Consider the following 22,096-nt stretch of genomic DNA (forward strand, 5'->3'; position numbering starts at 1 on the left):
ACACTGTCCAGTACCCGTAAATATCCGTGTATTCGCGTCAACGAGCTCGGTCAAGGGACTCAGCTACGGACGAAAAGGACTAAAAGCGAATGCCCACGAAGAGGGTCGAGAGCAAAAAGCTGGAAATGCGGGGTGGAATCATCGGCCATGACGAGCTTCAGAAACCAGAGGAACGACCATTACGTTGCGATCTGGGCCAAGCAGGGAAGATTGGCACCTAGCAATGGTTAATGTATGGGGATATGGAGATGCTATGGAGAAATTTGTAGTCATCCAGAGCCACAGCTGCGGTGTAGCGAGAAACAGGGTCTGAAACAAGGCCAATCAAAAATGCACATCGCAACTTTTGCATGTTTCGCACGAGGCATCGAATCATAGGCCGTCGTCTGCCTTCTCCTGGCCCTCGGCATCGTCAGCATCGCCAGTGCCGTAAGGGACGCAGACGGCCTTCTAGGGAACACGGCGTCTTGTCTTTCCACCTTCTACTTTGGACGAAAAGAAGGACAATCTCCATCCCGCCACCGCTGAATCGTGCACCTTGCAGGCTAGTCCTCCCCGGCAATCTTGCCTCGATTTGGTCGCCTTGTTTAGAAAATGTGAGCCTAAACCCATCACGAACCGCTGGGCCACCCACGTTTCGGCACCACGCAGCGATCGCCCATAGTTTGTGCGCGCAACACAGAAACAGGCACAACCCGCTGCAGATGATCAGCGTTACTCGGGCCCTGAGGACTTTTCCCACTCGCCCTTTAATTTCCAGCACAGGCCGTTGGAAGCCTGTGCGACCGGTATTTGATGGCACTAGCCGTGGCTGGTGTCCTGAGCGCGCCTGGACTAATCAATATGGAGGCGGATGGCACGGGAAAGGGTGTCGAGGAGACAAAGAAACTGGAATTGATTGGGCAACAGGTTGATGAAGCCAGTATGAGCCCATCATCACACGTGCTCTCAAGCAGTTGAATGAATGTCGCCGTCGGGTTATAAAGACGCTATCTACTTATCCTTGCCTGCGGTCTGGAGCTGCTGTGTTCTCCTCACTCGGGATGATAAGTCAACTTCAAGGGCCCATGTACGATTCCGAAGAGCTGAGCTGAGCACATTATCTGCAGGTTCATGCTGCCCCATTCGTTTCGTTTCTATTAAGGCTGAGCCATTGTCCCCTTCTATTGTCTGGCCGGCTGCCAGGTGTTAAAGAGGCAGGGACTCAAATACTGCCGCTGGAGACGGCTTCTCACCGCACACGTACAAAAAGAAACCTGGAAATCTCTGCTTCCTTGCTTTCTCCTCTTCTTCCCTCCCCCTTTCCTCCAATCACGCGTGCAAGTTGCCTTTGTTCTTCCTCGTGCACTCAGCCGGCTGCCACTTATAAACCTCAACAAAGCACTCGACATTCGTTTCCATCTCAGTAATTCCAACAACTACAACAGCATCACTTCACAAGCAAAGATCAAAACAGCCTTTCCCATCATGAAGTCCTTCACCATCATTGCAAGCCTGGCTGTTGCTGCTGGCGTGAGTGCCGCGCCTGCTGGATTCCAAAACAGCACGGGCATCACCTGGACCCCAGCGCCCTCGGATCAAACCACCTGCGATCCATCCAGCTTCGCCCAGGCCCCCGTGAGCGATGCCGCCGACTGGCGCTTCTGCGCGGCCCTCTCGAGCGCTTGGTCCAGCACCAACGGCACTTTCAGCATCCACGACGTCTCGGGCACCAACTACATGCCCGTCCTCAAGGAAGAAGGCTGCACCTTGGGAGTCAAGGCCTCGGAGCAGGGTCAGGGTCCCTACACCATGGGAGACCAAGACATCAAGGCGATTCTGAGGATTGCGCTGCAGAACTACTCGGATGGAACCGATCTCTCTGTCGAGGGCAACGTCAAGTGCAACGTTGCCACTGGCGGCCGGGCTGGTCTGAAATGGCAAATCTATGGCCAGTAGACATGCTGCGTGCTTGTCTATGGATGGAGATGAAGGAGATGTTTCTTTTTTGCCGCTTTTCTCGGCCATGGCAGCGCACTCTTTGATCTGCCATTTCACGGTACGACTGCTGCGATGAAGATATAGGTATCCATGAAGTAGCGATCACTAACTTTGGATTTCTAGGACTGGAATTAGCTGTTTCGACGACGAACGAGCAGGGCGTTTAGGGAAGGCGGACGGCGTTGATACATGTATGGGCTCGTCACAGAAGCCAAATGCTATGGTTAGCCAGCACAAAAAGACAGAAGATAATGATATGACACATTTCTTAAGTTCGGAGCATGCTCTTTTGTCTCCTTGACCGTGATTTTCGCTGGAGCTACTTCTAGCGGCAGGTCGAAATAAAGGTTTTGTTCTCAACACTTTTACTAGGCCATGATGTAGACATACAAACGTGGTTCTTCTTGAGCAAAGAGTGGAGTGATGAAACATGCATGCAGGTACATGTGAAGTGCAAATAGAGCGACTCCACAGAATCCTTCGAGACAAGATCTCATCTGCATGGCATCTATGAGTGCACCTGAGCTGCAGCCTAGTTGCCATCGGCCAATGTATCTCACAGTTGGTGTTTGCAACTGGGTATAACTTAGGGCTAATGGTGTTATACAATAAAATGCACGATATATCGAGCCTTTGATATATTGAAACCGCATTCTTGTTGATGCTCCTTCTGCGCCTATTTATATACGCTCATGTTCATTTGAGGAGTTCACCTCCAACACCATCCAGCATCTTGCCTAGACACCTTCCTTTCAAGCGCTGCGTCAATCATGCTCCAATCGATTCATGCACAGGTTTTGCTTGAATTGAACATACTGACTTGCATTAATTGGGCCTATTCCAATGCAAATGCCCAAGCTTTCACTTTAATGTTAATATCGTAGCTGGTTCAGGGTAGCCGAAGGAGATGACAAAGATTGCCGTGCCCGTTTACTGGCTGCGAAATCTAGTGGCCATTGGCTAGGCGCAGAAGCCCACTAAGAGCTGCAGTAACAGCTGGCAAAGCGGCCTGTGCGCTGCCAGCTTCACTTCCAAGGTTTACTTCACTGGAAGCTCAGAAGCCTTGCCGCCCAAACGGGCTAGGCTCAACCAGGCCCTCTATTATGCTCTGCTGCAGCAACTCGATGCGCGCGAGCCTCGTCGCCTTCCAAACTTCTTTTCATCCTCTCCTTCGATTTCGATCGCCCCATCGATTGCTGGTGCCGAGGGCCGTCGACGAGATTGAAATTTGGCTACTACGACCTTGATTGTCTCCTTCTACCCGATTTCTTTTCTTTTTTTCGCAGTCATTTCCTCGTCTTTTCTCTTCTCTTCTTTGTTCCTTTGTTCACCCGTCGCCGCGTTTCATCGACATTGAAAAATTCTACGACAAAAACGCCAGATTCACGTCGCCTCTTTCTCCCACCAAGTGATGACGAGACACGCAACGTCATTGTCCACCTAGAATCCAGGGCACAATGGCGGCTGCTCCAGTCGACGTCGCCTACATCGCGGGCCACCTCGGGCTCGACCAGCCTGTGGTGGCGTCCTTGACGACACAGCCCACCGTTGAGCTGGTAACTACTCTGCTGCAGGCCGTGGCTGCCAAGGCCCACGAGTTCGAGACCCTTTATGCAGAGAAGCTTCAAACAGACATCGAATTGGAAAACGCCGTTCGGAGTTCCGAGACGAAATCTCAAACCTTCAAGGGGACTGCGGAAAAGGCTCTCAAGGATGTCGAGGAAGCTAGACAGCGCCTCAAAGAAGAGGGTACGTGTTTTCCTGCCTGACGGTGGCCCTGATGCCGCGTTCTGTTCTTGTCTAACCGTTGTGCGCGCTTTAGAAACCAAACGACAGTCTTTGGAAAATGATCTTCAAAGCTTGAGAGCCAAGTACTCCGACCACGATGCCGAAGTCAAGGCCCTCAACGACAAGATTGAGACTCTCCAATCTTCGAATCGAACGAATCTTGGCATCATCGAATCTAATAACAAACGCGACCAGACCTTGACCGACGAACTCACCAAGCAGCACCAGCGAAACGTCGAACTCGCCCGCGAGCTAACGACCCTCCAGCAGTCCGAGCAAAACGCAAAGGGCCAGCTTAACAGTGCCAAATATCGGCAGGAGGCTCTTCAGCAGCAGCTCGACTTGGCCCGCCAGAATGCCGAGTGGCTCGAGACCGAACTGAAAACCAAGAGCGACGAAGCCCTAAAGTACCGCAAGGAAAAGGGCTCCAAGATTGCCGAGCTTCAGAGACAAAATGAAGACGCCAAGGCTCAAATCGATGCTCTTCACCGCGCCGAACAGCAGCTACGCGAACGACTCAATGCTATGCAAGCAAAGGCCGATGACGCCCTTGTCAAACTGCAAAAGCAAGAGGGCTCGTTTGCTGCGACCGTCGAGAGCTACAAGCAGGAATTGGAGGACCAACGCCGCCTTGTGGACATGTCTGAGCAGCTGAGCAAGAAACACCAGGAACGTGTACGTGAACTGGAGTCGGAGAAGGAACGTCTCAAAGACAGCTACGAGAACGAACTTCGGCGCGTGCGCCTTGAGCTGGAGTCGGAGCGCCGTGTCACCAGCGACATGGAAGAACGAATCCAACGATTGCAGAGCGACCTAGACGAAGCCCAAGTCCGCATAGAGCACGCTCCTGTAGGATCTGCACCGCAGACGCCTCAGTTCAATGGCTATGTCGCCGGACGGGCCAACTCTCCTTTTGGAACTCCAGGTTCCGCCCGAAACAAGTCCACCATCACCGCCACACAGGCAATCGAGCAGCTTTACCAGGTAAAGGGCCAGCTTGCTAGCGAGAAGCGGCGCAACCAACAGCTTGGCGAGGAGCTTGACGGCATGATTGCTGCTCTGGAGGCCAAAACGCCAGAGATTCAGGAACTTCAATCTGAAGCGGAGACTCTTCGAAACGAGATTGCTCACATGTCTGAGCTTTCGCAGCAGAGTTTCGAGGAGCGAGATGCAGCAAGAAAAGCAGCAAGGAAGGCGGAAAGTACGCTTGCTACGGCCCAATCCGAAAGCAAGATTCTTCGCACTCAACTGCGAGATTTGGGCACACAGATCCAGATGCTCGTCTTCAACATCTATGCCATTGAAAAGGGCATGAGTCAATTAACAGAGGAAGAAAAGTTCCGTCTGCAGCAGCTCGAAAAGGGCGAAATCACCGAAGAAGCCTTGTCCGATATGTCGGATACCCACCAGTTCATCACTCAGAAGTTGGTAGTTTTCAAGGATATCAAGTCGCTACAAGCCAAGAACGAAGACTTACTGCGCATCACCCGAGAACTTGCGGAGCAGATGGAAAGCGAGGAAGCGCTGGCTGCGAAGCACCAGGCCAAGGAGGATCACGACTTGGTGGAGAAACTACAGCAGGATCTCGCTCATATGGTGGAAGAGATCAAGTCTGCTAAAATCACAATGGAGAGCTACAAGATGGAGCGTGACATGTTCCGGCGACTTCTTCAGCAGCGCGGCGCAGGCGAAGATCCTTCTTCTTCTCTCATGCGCCACTCTATTGGAGGAGGAATGCCCGTCACCAGCATTGAGTCTGTGGAGCAAACTGAGACGTTGACAGAAGCCTTGCGCAAAATTCAATCTGAATACGACAGCTTCCGAGACGCCCAAGATGGTGCACGAAAGGACTTTAGAGATCAAATCAATCACCTGACGGCAGAGAAGAATTCGCTTCAGACTGCCAACATCAAACTGCAGGGTGAGGCCAGACTGGAATTTGAGCGACGAGAGATGTTGCAGAGCAATTATATCGCGCTCCAGAATGAGAACAGTGAGCTCCAGAAGCGAACTCAAATACTGTCTGAGACTGCCGCCAAACAGGACATTCGTGTTCAGCAAGTTGCTGAAGAGCTTGTGGAAGTCAAGGGCCTCCTAGACAGCATGCGAAACGAAACAGCCAACTTGAAGGCGGAGAAGAAGCTTTGGAAGGATATCCAGGAGCGAATGAGCAAGGACAACGACTCTTTGATTGAGGAGAAGAACAGGCTGGGCAACCTCTTGACCGCTCAGCAATCCCTCGAAAATGAGCGCAATATTACCGAATCCGAGGCTCGCCGCAAGGCTCAAGCCAAGATTGAATCCTTGGAGCTTGAGCTGAGTACCGTGCAAAAGAAGCTGTCTCAAACCTCGGATGATATTCAACACCTGCAACAGAGGAAGGAATACGAGGCTAAGGAGTCTCAGAAACGAATTGACGATCTTATGACGAGCCTGAGCCAACTTCGAGAAGAGCATGTCAGCGCCAAGACAAGCCGTGATCATCTTCAAGCCCGCGTTGACGAATTAACCGTGGAGCTGCGAAGCGCCGAAGAGCGTGCCGGCCGCCTGCAGCCCCGTCCCACGCCTAGATCAGGCCTCATGACTGATAACAACTTGCGTCAACAAGAGCTTGAGGCCGAGGTTCAAGACCTCAACAACGACATTTCAGACCTCAAGCGTGATCTCGACATGGCCAACACGCAACTGGAAAATGCAAAGGCTCAGGCTGAGCAGTACAAGGAACTGAGCCAGGGCAACGAGGAGGCGCTGGAAGATTTGCGTGCATCGCAAGACCAATACAGACAAGAGATTGAGGTTCTCATTCAAGAAAAGGACAGCAAGATCAAGGAGCTAGGTCAACAGATTGAAGACTTGTCTGCTGAACTCTCACGATCCAACACCGAACTATCCAGCATTCGCGACTCCCAAGGCGAAATTGCACGAAAGTACGAAGACGAGAAGACGATCTTGGAGGACGAAGTTAAGCGACTCAAGGAAGAAAGCAGCCGACATATTGAGGCTGCCCGATACCATCAGCAGGACTTGCGTGCTCAAGCTGAGATTGCGTCAAAAGCCCAGCAGGACTACGAAAAGGAGCTTGTCAAGCACGCCGAGGCTGCCAAATTGGTTCAACAGCTTCGCACCGAGTACAACGAGTTCAAGCAAGAGTCGGCATCGCTGCGCGCCGAAGCAGAGTCTGCCAAGGTTGCACTCGCGCAAAGTGAAAGCTCATGGGAAGACCGGAGGCAGCAGCTGGAGCAGGAGATGGTCGAACTCAAGCAACGACGCGAGGATGCCAACGCTGAGAACAAGCTTCTGCATAAGCAACTGGAGAGCTTGACTGCCCAGATTGCAGATCTGCAGCACATTCGCAACGACAAGGCCGATGAGGACGAAGCCACGCCGGCCATTGGCGTAGGCGATGCTATTGAGGGCATGCGAGAGCTCAACGGATATCTGCGCCGTGAGAAGGAGATCCTGGAAGTTCAGTACGACATGAAGACCAACGAGTCGAAGCGACTACAGCAGCAGGTCGAATATCTGCAATCACAGCTTGATGAGGCGCGTCTGAAGCTCGACCAAGAGCGCCAGTCTTCGCAGAGCGGCAACACCTCCATGGCCCACAAGGATCTCATGGACAAGCTGCATGAACTCAACCTCTATCGCGAGAGCAGCATGGCTCTCCGGACGGAGAACAACCAGCTAAAGGATCAAATATCTGAGAAGAACAGGAAAATCGAAGAGATGGTCCAGAGCATTCAGCCTCTTGAAGCTGAGATTGAGAACCTAAAGACACAGAAGTCCTTCTTGGAAGAAGAAATTAAGCAGATTCAAGCAGACCGTGACCGTTGGCAGAAGAGGACTGAGGGTATCCTGACCAAATACGGCCGCGTTGACCCAGCCGAGATGGAGCAGCTGAAGCAGACCATTACCGACCTCGAAACGGAACGGAATGCTCTCAAAGAAGGCGCAGGGCCCCTCCAGGCGAAGATTATTGAGCTCGAGTCGACGCTTGAGACTGAACGTGCCAACTGGCTAAATACTCGATCAAAACTCACGGAACAGTTCAAGGAACGATCTCGCAAGCTCACTGGCGAAAAGAACGAGCTTAACCAGCGAGCGACTAGCTTACAGGAGCAGCTTGACAAGGTGGCCAATGATCTTGCCGGAGCACAGAAGCAAGTTGAGCAGTCTGTCGAAGAAAAGGCAGAGCTGTCGAGACAAGTTCACTCTTTCCAGCAAAAGGTTGAAGAGCTTCGCCGACAGGCTCAGCAAACGCAGCCTGCAGCTACGCCAGCTGGCCAACAGCCGCAGTCTGATGCGACCGCATCGTCAGAAGTTGTTACTGTGCTTCAGCAACGTCTTGCAGACGCCCAAAAGGAACTGGAAGCAGTCAACGCCCAGAAACTAGGAGCGGAACAGCAGCTCGAAAGATTACGAACCGAATTGCAGACGGCTACTTCGGAGCGTGATGGTGCGTTACAGAAGCTTCAAGAAGCTGCCGCCGCGGGTGCGCCATCTGCCGATGGGCCACCTATTTCAAACGTTGACGGTGCAGAGCCCCAAGCTGTTGCAAATGGCTTGTCGGATGCCGAGAGAAGATCGCTGGAAGAAAAGGTGGCCGCAGCTGAAGCAAAGGCTGCTGAGTACGAGCAAAAGGCCAACGAAGTTGAAGCCAAGATTCAGCAAACCATCAAGGAGCGCTCGGACAGGATGAAGGACACACTGAATAACAAGCTGAAAGAGAGCCGCGCCAAGCTCGAGGACGAGTTTAAGAAGAAGGACGAAGACCTGAAGCTACGATTCGAGCAAGAGAAGTTGATCTGGCAGGCCGAGAATCCATCTGGGTCGGCCCCGGCAAAGGACGCACCCGCTGGTGAACAGGCACCGTCAAGCGCACCACCCAAGACTGAGGAGCCTTCGACTGCCGCTCCTGCCACAAGCGGACCGCCTGACCTCTCTCAGCTGGATGATTCATCTATTCGACAATTCTTGTCCTCAAACGCCACTGTCAAGAACATCATTGCCGCTAACATTCGCAAGAAGTTGGACACAGAAAGTGCCCGAATCAAGTCCGAATATGAGAGCAAGATTACAGCGGCACGCGAGCAAGCTCAGCTCATGGAGTCCAAGAAGTCTACGCTACGTATCAACATGGCGGAGAACAAATTGAGGACTGCGACAGCGAAGCTTGGTGTTGTTGAGACGGCGGCGAAAGAGACGCCGCAGAAGCCAGTGGTGGAAGTTTGGGAGGTGGCCAAGTCGACTCAGGCTCCTCCGCCAGCGCAAGCAGCCAAACCTCCGGCTCCGGCTCCGGCGGCAGTCCCAGCTCCAGCCCCAGCAGCTACCTCGCCCGCGAAGCGGCAGTCTGTCTCTGGCAACGTACCAGCTTCAAATGCCGCCCCTCATGCCGCAGCCACGGCTGGCCAACCCGTTAACGATGGTCCAAAGCCCGTCCCTGCAGCGGCTCCTGTACAGGCTGGTCAACCTCCAGCAGAGTCAAAGGCTCCGGCTCCTGGCTTGGCTGCGCCAGTGGCCAGCGGAAACCCGCCTCCTCAGGCTTCAAATCCGTTTGCTGTGCCTGTGCCCGCCAGCGGCTCTGAAGCTCCCAATCCCTTTGCTTCAAAGCCTGAGACGGCGGCTAACGCTCCACCGGCTCAAGCTGCCCAACCGTCAGGTTTACCACCAGCACCACAACAAGCACAGCTGCCGCAGATACCACCTCAACCCCAACAGGGCCAAATGCCCGTACGATCTGGTATCCCGATGCCTCGCGGAGGCGGACGTGGACGAGGAGGAGCCTACATTCCCCCTAGCCAACGAGGCGCAAGTGGCAACCAAGAGGGTGGACAAGGCCATGCTGGCCGTGGCGGACGTGGAGGTGGACGAGGAGGCCGCGGTGGGATGAACCCATCTGCTTCTGACTTCCAGCCTGGAGCCAAGCGACCTAGGGGGGATTCCGAAGCCGCAGCTGGAGCCAAGAGAGCCAGAGGAGCTCATTGAGGAGGCTTACACGATGTTTTGCTATATGCAAGAATGGAGAGGGCAGATATTTTGGAACAACGCTTGCCATGTATAATGAGGGAAGATATGATTGTGTTGTGTTATTGGAGGCAGAAAACAAGACTTATAATAAAAATGGACAGGGAGGCACATTGGGATGCATCATGTATTCTAGCACTATTACTAAACTCGGGATTTTCTTTCTTTTCTCCATTATTCGTAATTCTTCTCGTGACATGATTTGGGTGTAAATTCATCTATCTATATGAATGCTGGATCATTGATTGGAACTGCAGGCTGGTATAGGATGCTGTTTATATGGCGCCGCTGCTTATGGTGGGGCAAAGGCACTTGTACTAGGCGGAAGCCATCGGTGGATCGGCGCCTAGTGTGCCGGCATGGCGCAGATACTACAGCTAAGAAAAAAAAAAAAAACTTTTGGAGTTTCAACGATAAGAGTCTTGCGATAATTCCACTTCGACTACTTCGATTGACGCTGGTATCTGGCACTGGGACAATCACAAGAACCCCTGCTGCACCTTCCAAGACAATCCCAAGACAATCGCAATCCAATGGTACCTCCGTCAAAGAAGCGAAAGCTTCAGTCTGTCGCTGCGCCGGCTGCGAAGCGCAACAAGAACTCCGCCAAAGGCGCCGTCGCAAAATCCGGCAAATCGAAGGCAAACCCACGCAAGCTCGTCGACGTTGCCTCTCTCGGCTGGCAATCGGTCGGCGAGGAGTTTGGCGGCCTGGAAGTCATCGAAGGAGTTGATGTGGTAAGAAATGGTGGGACTGTGCAGTTTTTAGTGGCGGAGAAACAGCAACAGCAGCAGCAGCAGCAGGCCGATTCTTCCGAACAACAACATCGACAGGGGGCGAGCAAAGCGGGCAAACGCGACGACCGAGCGGACGAGACTCATGATGCCGTCGATCAGCCTGTTGAAGGGCCTGGGGACGGCGCTGTGGAAGGCGAGGATGTCGATTCCGGCGAAGCTGGCGATTCTAAAGGTGGCGTGGAGGGCCAGGGCGGCAAAAAGAAAGCTGCAGGAAAAGACGGGGCCAAGAAGGACGCAGGCAAGAAGCAAAAAGCGCAGAAAGACAACAACAACAACAAGCTGGCGGCGGCCGACAAAGAGCTACAGAAGCCCGCTTCACGCAAGCAGCAGCAAGGCAACTCGTTCGACGCCCTCATGGCCGTGGACGACGCAGCCGCCGCAGAAGAGGCAGACATGGGTGCCTGGGTGGAGCTGAACCTGTCGACGCGCATTCTGTCGGCGATTGCGAAGCTGGGATTTGCGAAGCCGACGCTGATCCAGGAGAAGACGATTCCGGAGATTCTGGCGGGCGAGGACGTGATTGGAAAGGCGCAGACGGGATCGGGAAAGACGCTGGCGTTTGGAATTCCCATCGTGGAGAAGTGGCTGGAGCTGTATGAGGAGAAGAGGAATGTGAAGCGTGAGGGCCCGACGGCGGTGGTGCTCAGTCCGACGAGAGAGCTGGCGAAGCAGCTGTCGGATCATATCAAGGCGCTTTGCGATGGGTTGCCGACGGCGCCGTATGTGTGTACTGTGACGGGTGGGTTGAGCATTCACAAGCAGCAGAGACAGCTGGAAAAGGCGGATATCGTCATTGCGACGCCGGGTCGTCTGTGGGAGGTGTTGGATGGCGATATGAGCCTACAGAACTCGTTTACCAAGATCAAGTTTTTGGTTGTTGATGAGGCTGATAGGCTGTTCAAGGCGGGACAGTTCAAAGAGGCTGAGGATATCATTGGTGCGCTGGATCGAAAGGATCCGGAGGCGGAAGATGATGACGATGACGAGGAGCTGCCGCCCCGACAGACGCTGGTGTTTTCTGCGACGTTTGATAAGAATCTGCAGTCCAAGTTGGCGGGGAGGGGGAAGGCTCCGAAGGCGGCTGCTGGAAGTAGTGACGAGGAGAAGATGGAGTATTTGATGAAGAGCCTCAAGTTTAGGAGCGAGCCCAAGTTTATCGATGTCAACCCTGTGTCGCAGATGGCGTCTGGTTTGAAGGAGGGCTTGATTGAGTGCGGTGCTATGGAGAAGGTGAGTTGATTATGTTGTTGTTTTTGTCTCATTGCTAACTATCTGCCAGGATCTCTATCTATATACTGTTCTCGTTCTTAATCCCGGCAAACGCACACTCGTCTTTACAAACTCCATTTCTGCTGTCCGCCGTTTGACTCCTCTCCTCCAGAACCTCGGTCTATCCGTTCTTCCCTTACACTCTCAGATGATTCAAAAGGCTCGTCTACGGTCAATAGAGCGCTTTGCGGCTTCCAGGAACTCCATTCTCGTCGCGACAGATGTGGCTGCGCGTGGTCTGGATATCAAGGAGGTGGATCAAGTCTTGCATTACCATGTGCCTCGTCAGGCGGATACTTATATTCATCGATCTGGTCGAACTGCGCGTGGTGATCGTTCTGGTGTGAGCGTCATTCTGTGCTCGCCGGAGGAAGTCTTGCCTACACGACGTTTGGCCGGTAAGGTTCATGCTGAGCGGGACGGTAGTACGAGCCTCAAGCGCGAACATTTCATTGAGACGCTATTGATTGATCGGAAGATTGCGCAACGACTAAAGTCTCGGGTGGACCTGGCCAAGCGCATTGCCGATGCTGTTTTGGCAAAGGAAAAGGGCCACAGCGAGGATCAATGGCTGCGCAACGCCGCTGAGGAGCTGGGCGTGGACTACGATTCTGAAGAGTTTGACGGCAGCGCGCCGGGCAATTGGGGTGGCAGGGGAGGAGGCCGCAAGAAGAAGGAGAAGGAGGCGCGTCAGCTGAGTAAAGCGGAGATGGGAGCGCTGCGGGCGCAACTTCGTGAGGAGTTGAGCAAGAGGGTGAATTTGGGAGTGAGCGAGAAGTATATCACGGGAGGGAGAGTTGATATTGGGGCGTTGTTGAGGGAGAAGGAGAAGGGGAGTGTTGGCGGGTTGTTTTTGGGAGGGGATGGGCTGTTTGGGATGAATATATAGATCTGTGATAATTTATAACAATTAGCAAGTAGATATAAATCTGCTAATAGAGCACTTTGCTTCTTTGATGCATTTGAAGATTCTTGAGTTAATAATTCCGAGCCACTGTATCACACTCCCCTTGCCTGTCCGACCTAGGCCTTCCTCTTTCGTATCTGGATTTCCGTCTTTCTGGAAGGGATCACTGAGCGGCCGATCCACTGCCGCTCGGGCTTTTTACTAGTCATTTTGATGTCGTAGTCGAGGATAATGGTGGCCAGTATGAGTTTGAACTCGTGGGAAACAAAGAATCGCGCTGGGCTGTTATACACAGTTAGTACAGATACTTCTAGGCAAGTGAATTGTCTATAATTCTACATGAACTCACCAAGCATGTCTTCCATGACCAAAAGCAAGATGCTGAGGGCTCGTCGTCACCATCCCCAGTCCTCTCATCCGCGTCCCCTCTTCAGGCTCGTTCCTCTTCTCTTCGTCAGATTTTGCGTCCCAGGCTTCTCTCATCCTGGAGTATCTCAACGGGTCATAACTTTCAGCATTCTCATATAGATCCTCGCAGTGATGAGTCCCCTCGAGGTTCAGCACGACATAGCTGCCTTTGGGAAAAGTCAAGTCCAGATCTGGATTGTAGACTCCGTTTTCGGAGACAACTTTGCGTTCGATAACTGTAGCTAGAAAGTTGCTCAGACGCTGAGACTCGCGGATGGAAGAGTCTAGGCGCACAAGGTTTGAAAGAGCGGCTTTGGTCCAGGGTCCTGATTTGGGCTTGTTGGCGATGATTTCGGCACGGAGGATGTCGAGGATACCGCTTTCGGGTTCGGAAGAGAGCAAGTCTTGCATCCACAGTTGGCCGGTGAGGACGGTTGTGTGGATTGCGGCGAATTCAACGGGTAGCAGTCGCTTGGATAAGACGACGGGGTCTAATTCAAACGTCTTCTTTTCTGCCAGCGCCTGTCTGATGGTCCAAGTGACAAAGTCTTCGGGTGGGACATAGTCTTGAAACTCGACATGTCCGTTAGCTTGCTTCAACATGGCGTTGAGGCGTTCCTGAAGCAAAGGTTGAGCTACGGCGTCGGCTGAGCGCCAGTGTATGTAGTTGGCGATGCCGAGGAGTCGCCCGACGACGGGATGCAGGATTTTCGGTAGTAATTGAAGGATGAGCATGTTACGGACAACGTCGTTTGAAACGTTGGTCATGTTATCGACAAACTGTTTGTTGCGGCAGAGCTCAGGCCCGACGAGCAGTCTGTTGATGACTCGGGGTACTATTTCCATCCACAATTTCCAAAGTGTGAATGACTTCCAGTTCTCCGTGTCGTCGCCAAACATTGTACCCACCACAAGCTGAGTTTCCTCGTCGACGTTGGGTATTATAGCAGGTAGATGTCGAGCTAGATGTTTTTGCAGGACTCGGTTGGGAAATGGATCGTGAGCCAGGCGGCGGCCGAGGAAGTTGTATCTGGTATAGAGGGTGGCGTTGTGGGCGTCGTAAGTTGAGAGGATGTGGTCGGGCTGGTCGATCATCCAGGAGGCTTGGCTGCGAGGCAGGACGATTTCTGAGTGACGAGATAGAGGCTGTGGTACTTGAAATGGAAAACCATGTTTGCCGAACTTGATAATAGGAGTTGTGACCATGTCAGTGACATCGGGTGAATGGTGCTATGAGCTGGCAACTCACTTTGGAGTATCCGTCTTTGACCCATTGATTGTATTTTGTGATGGCTCGAAAACTGTCAAGAAATGCATTGAGCTTTCCACTTTTGCCCATGGAAGGGATATGGCTCGGTGGATGGCTGGCGAAGTCGTTGACGAGGTCGATGATAAATGTTACGACTAGGAGAAGAGCGCCGAAGCTCCATACTTGGCTCGAGGTCATTGAGCCCAGCAGCTCAGAAATAGCCATTGTGAATTTGATACATTTATTGATATTGTTGATCGGATTGCTGCTCACTTGATGGGTGAGTTTGCCGCCAACTGTACAGTTATACGTAATTAAATGTGAATGGAGACTTGAACAATGAATCAAAAGCTCAGGAAAAACTGGCGTGTGTAATAGAAAAGATAGAGAGGAGGAGATTAAAGTGTCTTGGATTGGCAAAAATTACATGCATACAGTATTGGCTAAGGTCTTGACAGGGGCATCGGCAGGGAGGACTTTTGTGTGTAGACCGGGCGGCTTCCTTGTTGAGAAATAGGTTTCTTCATATCTCTGCCTCTCTTCTAGCCGTATACATTACATTTATACACTCTATACTTCCACCGGATGGCAATATTTCCATCAATCGCTTTTATCGCAACCACGGCAGTTGAAAAATCTCTAGACTAGCCGATTGAAATAGTGGTGCGCTTCCAAAACTAGCTAACATCTCATTTATGATCCCCTCTTTACACAACTCTGACATAACATATCACTTTCATCTGCGTCTGAATCAGGGATTGATAATCGTATTTGCCGACTAAAGCAACTGCTAGCTTTATCACCTGCAGGAGACAAGATGCAACCACTGCATGAGGTTATATCACCGGGCTAGCCGTGACATCGGGCACTAGTTGTAGAAACCAGGCACTAGTTCACTAATCGGTGGCTAACATATAGTTTATGCTTCAAGTTGAATCTAAGTTGTAAAAGTTGTCTAGCAGCACTATTAATTATGTTTTATTAGAATTATGCCTATACCACAAAGGCTGTAACATGTAGGCCGAGTGTAGTCGTCACCAGATCTTTACATCTTCCGCTCTATAACTACATGTACTCTAAATTCCTGTCCAAACACCCTGGACAGTTGGCAAGTTCATTGTGCCGTTGACAAGGGACATCGTTAGATGCGGAGAGACTACTGACTGAAGTTAGAAGCTTGATCTTATTGATACATTGGTTTCTGCACCTACTCATTTGTGGCTAGTATAATGCGGCTCGCGGACCGATGCCGTGGCGTCCGAGAGATCTGAATTACCTCGATGTGGTAATCTCAGCTATTACCCTTTTCGACACTTGTTCCCTGTCAAAAGGTCGTCGCTTTTCAACACGAGTCGGAACTCACTTGTCCTTCCCCCCCTGTCCAACTAGAGCTCTTGTTCTACAGCACTGTGGTTGCAGCCTGTTGAAATGAGCTCGATCGAGTTCCACTCGGTTCCTCTGCAATTTTGAATCATACGTTCATATGCATCGAGCCGTGTTGAAGAGTGGCGTATAGAGAGTATCGAAGTCGAAGACGTTGTAGTATCTTGCGAGCCGTTTCCATTTTCAGCGTTATCGGTATGGCACTGAGACAGCCACTCTTGAACGAGCATAGATGCGTCTTCGACTTGCTCTTCAGAAGGCTCGGCTAGCTTCTTTGCATTCGTACTTTCTCGTTTATCACCATATGGTACATTAGATGCTCTTTGTAGAGAGCTGACATTGCGTTCAGAGACGGAATTAGCGACTGGTTTGAGTGCGTGGCATATCCTCGGCGACGCGTGGTCCGCAAGAGAGGGCACGCTTGAAGAACAACTCTCCTGTCTTTGAGTGTCTGGTTCATCCACAATAGGTCGAATATTTTGCTTTGTAAGACTATCGACTTTTATGTCATGAGCGAATATATTGCCACTGCAATATTGCCCGAAGAGCGATTCTATTGAAATGCCTGCGAAAGCGCGTTAGTCAAGCTTCAAAACTTGTACGGCTATTCATGAGAATAAATCACCCTTTTCTCGCCATGATTCAAGATGGAACGTGCAGGGCCATATATCCTTTGGTCTGAAAGCATCAACTAGATTGCAAAGTTCGGGGTACGAGGAATGTCGCGAGTAGGGGAATCGGATGATGTTTGGAAGCATATCTCCAACTTTGCTTCTAGTAGCAGAGCCTGCTTCTGGATGCTGATTTGCGATGGGAAGTATGGCATTTTTCAAATCAGTCAGCTGAATGTCTTCGGACTTGATGTTGAGTTGCAAACTGCGGCTGGTTGCTAATGCGTTTGTCAAGAGTCGCGCGCACTCGGCTCGGGCTTCTTCTGTGGTATTCTTCAATGCATCTATTCTGTGAAATTATTAGCCCCAAATAGTAAGTAAACATTGTCACCATTACGCACATTTCGAGCAAACTATGGAGATCGCTCGTGCTGGGAACTTCAAGTTCCATCTCCCGCTCCAAGTCCTCGCCGCCTCCTCCTATTCCTGCTTCGTGCATGACATTGCCGTCGGGAAATGACGCAATGACGGGCTGGATTCTGACGACTGAAGATTGTCTTGCGCTGGAGCACATGTTGCCGCTTTCACAGCTGTGAAGGCGCACGTCTTTGTTTGCAGTCAAGCAGCCGGGCTGAAAAGAGTTTCCACACATGAAGCCGGACAGAGCAGCTGCAGTTGGCGTTAGATGTGAGCCAAAACTAGATCGTTCTGGAGATGCGGTTAGGGAGCTGAAAATGCGAAGTTTGTAATCGTCAACGTGGATGGGAGAGTTTAGAGCTTTGGATAGAGCAATCCAAACATCTTCGTAACCATAAGTCCATGCTTGTATATAGAAGATTGTGTCTTTTGGATACTGCGCGACCTTGCGTAGCAGCTCTGCGATGCCCTCAGCCTTTGTCTGGAAGGGAACGTTGTCGGTGAAAGAGGTGTCGAGGTATATGGTGTCTAGAGTCTTGATGCCACAAGTATACTCGATGAGAGCTGGATTTCGAGCAATGGTATTGACAAACCATGGTTCACAGCGCATGTCGCCAGTATAGAGGAAAGCCTTGCCCTGTCCCTCAATGACTGAAGGATATTAGTGGAATTATTTACAAGGGACATGCTTCACTTACGGAACATGACAGAGCCAGGGCAGTGATTCGCATCAAAAAGTGTAACCAGAAGCTGATTTCCAGGTTGAAGTTCGATTATGGTTGGGGATTCGAGTGGAAGTGGTTTCTGCTGAGTGTGAGCTGCTGCCAGATGACTCTTTTGATCCGTGATTTAGTGAGCGTACAATTACTTTGCTGAGATGCTTATAAGTCTGCTGCCGCGCCTCAAGAATGCCTTTGCTGTAGTTGATGCGGCAGGGATAGCGCTCAAGCCGTAGCAGGATTTCTCGTGTAGCCGCAGAGCAGTAGACGCTGGAACAGCAATCAGCACTAATGACTGGTTTTGGTGTTTGGAGGCTTACAATGGGGATCGAAGCGTCTCAAGTCCGGCGAGATGGTCTGAGTGAACATGGCTATTTGACGTTCAGGACGTGTTTGCGTATCATATATCGTATCTCTGGGGATAACTTTACCTCAAGAAGCACGCTGATGGCGGTGAAATTCCGTCATGGTGTCGAAAGTAATCAACTGCGAGCATGTCAGAGTCGTTCATTTACCGAGAGAGCAGTGATGTACACACTTCGTATGTCTGGAAACTCGCGGACCAAGCCATTGAATGTGGACATGGCGGTTTCATGATGCGATGAAAAGCACTTCTGAAAAGAACATTGAAGTTGATATCACGAGAAGCGTGAATTGAATCAGCCAGAAAGCTTTTACTGGTTGGAGGCGCTAGGACCGCTATAAACAGCGCCACTTTAGGCAGCACAGGCACTGGCGGGCGCCTGTTGTGCGCTGTAAGTTTTCTGTCGCAAGTGGCGCACGGATACATGACACCAGTGGACATGTAACACAGGACTCCAAATACAACATGGATGCACATATCCTGCTGGCAGTTCGAGTTTTAAGAATATTGCTTGCGATTGAAAAAAACCCTGTGTTCTGATAAGACCATTTATTCTAGCCGTTATCTGAAGCCAGTACTTTTCAGTGGCCCATGGCGGCCCGACCAGCTCTCCCGTCTCATCACAATGAACGTACAAAGCTCTCAATCCGCTCCAGATATAGACTCGTTCACAACATCGCCTTTATCACAACATGGAAATAAACGAGTTTCTTATCGTAGAATATAGTTCTGATGGCCTCGAGTTGCTTCACCATCAACTGCTTCAAGCCCGCCGATCCTGACGTCTGTAGCCTGAAACTTGGTCTTCTCTGCACCATGGCTCGTGATATCAAACATGGACTGCTCGTTGTTTGATATTTTAATCAGCTGGAGGCTGATTTTTCGCGGTAATGGCTGGGTCTGTCTCTTTCGTAGACAAGTTCGTATGAACTGTCGTTATCGAAATCAGATCTTTTACTGGTAGTGATTGTGCCATCCAACTTATACGCCACAGCACAATGCCAAGGAGTTGTGTAGCTGGAGTCCGTAGGCAACAGGTTGATACTTAACTTCGCTGCTCCAGTTGACGCGTGTATAGACAGGCGGACATAGTCTTTGTATTTTTGTCCGATAGCATTAGCAAACGCCTGCATTTGTTGTCAGTTAAGCATCAGATGGAGTCAAGGGGTGAACGCTTACATCTCCGCGAGCCAGCATTTGCTGAGCTATGTACTCCAATCCCTGCTGAAACTTGGCCCTGCTGGCGTCGTCTGTAATGTCGTACATGTGCTGGAGATCTATCCCCACGGCCTTGATATACCCCTTGTATGTCAACTGGACGTCTTCTCTCTGGCTGGCTGTCTCCCAGCTCCAGTCAGGGCTACTAAAGCCGTTGAGTAGTGCTCGTCGGAAGTTTGACGCGTTTGCCACGTAAATCATTTCTTCGAGTTGGTCTGGCAAAGTGATTGCTACGAGGTCTTGGAGTCGCGCAAAGGTTATATGCGTGTGTCCCTTGGCTGTAGCAATGGCTCTTAGAGTTTCCCCATAGTTCCACACGTCCAAGTCTGACACTCCAAGTAGATCTAGGCGTTATGGAGTCAGTACTTCACTCGGCTATTATAAAGAAAAGATTGACAAAAGCGTACCATTGTATGTGAGGCCATCCGAAATGATTGTGAGCTGTGCACCTGGAGGGTAAACCTCTTTAATGGAAAGGCATAACCCATTGAGGTGTGCCAGCGACAGCTCTTCAGCCTTGTCAGGCAGCTTGCCCAATACCTTGCCCGACCCTGGTTGTGAATTTGGAGACTTGAATGGGAAGCCGGGGAGGGCCATGGGAATTGTAGCATTTGCCTTGACATAAGAGTAAATGACAGCAAGATATTTTAAAGCGCCCTCGTCTGCCTTGGCTGTCGTGTCACTTGATCGTTTAAGGCTGTACCTGTTTATGACTTGAAGAATCTTGGAGGCAGTGTCAAAAGCGGCTACGTCCACGCCAACAGGCAAAGTAACTGAGGGACCAGACATGGTTTCAATTGGCTTGGCGCAAGATAAATCGATGCTGATTATTTGGGTTTAGTTGACAGCATCAGGTTGATTGGAACTTCCAGACCTTTTATAGTCTCCGGTCTTTGTGACAATAAACGAGGCCTGATTCCTCTACCCTGACATTGCTATGTGGGCATGTTGTCTCACCGCTTGCCAAGGACGTCTTGATGGAGAACTATGATACCATCTATGCACCATCGGGCTGTTGCTTATGCTGATGATGTCCAAAGACGTGTCTTTGGCAAATGCTACAAGAGGCTTCTGATTTACGTGCATATACCTCTGGCCCCTGTAAGCTGACAGGGAATAAGCCGTAGCTCATCTTTTGATCATAAACTGCCGATTCATGCAAGCAAGTCTGACTGCTGGATCTGTGGCAGATCCTTGATGATCCTGCTCTATATGTCGGATTGTGGGTTATTACCTGATTGTGGGTTGCCGCGCTGCCATGCCGGGGAGCTTGGGCAGCAAGACAGTAACGCCTAACTTGGAGCGCTACGGCGGTGCTTGTATCTATGTTTTCAAATGTTGCAACAGATGTGTTTCTATACCTGTGGGGCCTAGATCCTTTCAATGTTACATCGTAGGATAGAGGGTTGCATTCCAAATGCAGTAAGCTTACACCTTAAGATGCTGTCTATATATCTGGGCCAGAGTCCTCACACGCGATACAGAATGAGTAGTATTACTTGGGCGGGCGAAAGCAGTCAAACTAATTCACTTGTCTATAGCATGCGATTCTATTATCCTCATCGCTAAATGCGTGTATCCGAAGTTCGCGTTGTAGTACCTGCATTGCAAAGTCGTTAATTCTTGCGGACATTGAACCCGCTCATTGTGGGCCAGTTGGCTCTTCCACATCGACTTCATTCGAGATTTGTGGGCGCTTCTGGCTCTGACAAGATGAGGCAAATCCTATACCGGAGCCGATATTAGCGAGTCTTCTTCATGCAAACGTAGCCAGACGGGCAAATCTCACCAAGATGTGGTCCAGTCTGGTTTACCACCCAGAGCCTTGCACATGGCGCGACTGCTTGTGTTTGTAGGTGACACGTCCGCCGCGATTAGTCCATCGATCGCAGACAGTGTGTTCTTTTCTCGTAAAAGCTTCGCGGCTAGCTTTTTAGCTAGACCCTGACGTCTATAAGGCTCCTGTTGTTGGTTGACATGTGAGCTCGCGTTTGACTAGGATTGGAGAATCAATGTGCTATTACTAACCTCACAGTGAATCGATATGAGTGAGCCGTCTATTCCCACCAATCCCCACACTATTGGCGTCTTATCCGCGAGCTTAATCGTAAGGTTGGGGAGGTGAACCAACTCCTCTCTATCCAGCTGCTGGTTAGCTTCTTGTTACAGGATAGACAATTGAGTTTTTGACTTGCGGTGTTCGAGGAATGTCTGTTCGGGCGCAAATAATGCGGCAATCATCCAAACTGGCGCTTCCCCATTCCATTCCCGGTGGAAGGTCGTCACCAAGGACCGGTAGCTCGTCTCTCTTCATGAGCCATTTATCAAAAAGGCCTGAAGGCCTAGACTCGACTCTGCCTTCAAATGTTTCCAAGATTGACCGAATCTTTGAGTGAAGAGTCCCGACCAGAATGCGCTCTGGGTTAGTGAATAACAGCTCTCTCCCGTATTCTTTGCGCAAGCTAATGACTTTTCCAACCAATTCCGCTACTTGTTCCTTGTAAACCTCATCGGTACTCGGGTCATATCCGTTGCGAGGATGTTCTAGAGTCGAATACACAAACATCTGAGTGCCTGACCTGGAAAAATCCAGATATGCTGCCGTATATACATCAGGCTTGGATGAGAGTTCAGTGGCTGAGATGAAGATGACTCGAGCATGTTCGGAAGTTCCATGCGGGAACTTTGTGAATTGCAGCCGTCTTAATAATGGCAGCGAATATGGCAACTCAGCGGTAAGTAGCTCTACGAGCTCTTGTGGTACAGAGTCGAAGGACTCTGTGTGGTTGACCATCTTGACTTGAGCTTCGTCTGTTGTCCAACTGGCTCAAATTGCTCACAGCACATCATTTATTAGTGGCAGCTTCTAAAAAAGTGGCCCCGATTTCGGACCCGCGACAGTCGAATGCGAGTGAGTCAACATGTGAACTCGTAGTCGATGATATCGCCATCTCAAGTTATT

The 22,096-nt window shown here is 50.9% G+C and overlaps 6 protein-coding genes across 6 annotated transcripts; 3 read left to right on the forward strand and 3 right to left on the reverse strand.

Annotated features, from left to right (window-relative positions):
• Positions 1 to 1,467: 1,467 nt before the first annotated feature.
• On the forward strand, positions 1,468 to 1,938 carry TGAM01_v203520 (hypothetical protein; the record flags this gene model as incomplete). The annotated part of the gene is made up of 1 exon (XM_018801153.1): positions 1,468 to 1,938. The coding sequence occupies one exon, from the start codon at positions 1,468 to 1,470 to the stop codon at positions 1,936 to 1,938; it is 471 nt and encodes a 156-aa protein (XP_018665424.1).
• A 1,499-nt stretch (positions 1,939 to 3,437) lies between these two features.
• TGAM01_v203521 (hypothetical protein) lies at positions 3,438 to 9,753 on the forward strand (the record flags this gene model as incomplete). The annotated part of the gene is made up of 2 exons (XM_018801152.1): positions 3,438 to 3,729; positions 3,803 to 9,753. The coding sequence occupies 2 exons, from the start codon at positions 3,438 to 3,440 to the stop codon at positions 9,751 to 9,753; spliced, it is 6,243 nt and encodes a 2,080-aa protein (XP_018665423.1).
• A 572-nt stretch (positions 9,754 to 10,325) lies between these two features.
• TGAM01_v203522 (ATP-dependent RNA helicase MAK5) lies at positions 10,326 to 12,747 on the forward strand (the record flags this gene model as incomplete). The annotated part of the gene is made up of 2 exons (XM_018801151.1): positions 10,326 to 11,819; positions 11,869 to 12,747. The coding sequence occupies 2 exons, from the start codon at positions 10,326 to 10,328 to the stop codon at positions 12,745 to 12,747; spliced, it is 2,373 nt and encodes a 790-aa protein (XP_018665422.1).
• A 134-nt stretch (positions 12,748 to 12,881) lies between these two features.
• TGAM01_v203523 (hypothetical protein) lies at positions 12,882 to 14,647 on the reverse strand (the record flags this gene model as incomplete). Its single annotated transcript, XM_018801150.1, has 3 exons — positions 12,882 to 13,047; positions 13,115 to 14,355; positions 14,423 to 14,647. The coding sequence occupies 3 exons, from the start codon at positions 14,645 to 14,647 to the stop codon at positions 12,882 to 12,884; spliced, it is 1,632 nt and encodes a 543-aa protein (XP_018665421.1).
• Positions 14,648 to 18,779: 4,132 nt separating this feature from the next.
• On the reverse strand, positions 18,780 to 19,923 carry TGAM01_v203524 (hypothetical protein; the record flags this gene model as incomplete). Its single annotated transcript, XM_018801148.1, has 3 exons — positions 18,780 to 19,043; positions 19,096 to 19,478; positions 19,542 to 19,923. The coding sequence occupies 3 exons, from the start codon at positions 19,921 to 19,923 to the stop codon at positions 18,780 to 18,782; spliced, it is 1,029 nt and encodes a 342-aa protein (XP_018665419.1).
• A 1,363-nt stretch (positions 19,924 to 21,286) lies between these two features.
• On the reverse strand, positions 21,287 to 21,928 carry TGAM01_v203525 (hypothetical protein; the record flags this gene model as incomplete). The annotated part of the gene is made up of 1 exon (XM_018801147.1): positions 21,287 to 21,928. One exon carries the CDS (start codon positions 21,926 to 21,928, stop codon positions 21,287 to 21,289), a length of 642 nt encoding a protein of 213 aa, XP_018665418.1.
• Positions 21,929 to 22,096: the final 168 nt, after the last annotated feature.

This window comes from Trichoderma gamsii (assembly GCF_001481775.2).
Source record: "Trichoderma gamsii strain T6085 chromosome Unknown Scaffold_9.2, whole genome shotgun sequence".
Taxonomy (NCBI): Eukaryota; Fungi; Ascomycota; class Sordariomycetes; order Hypocreales; family Hypocreaceae; genus Trichoderma; species Trichoderma gamsii.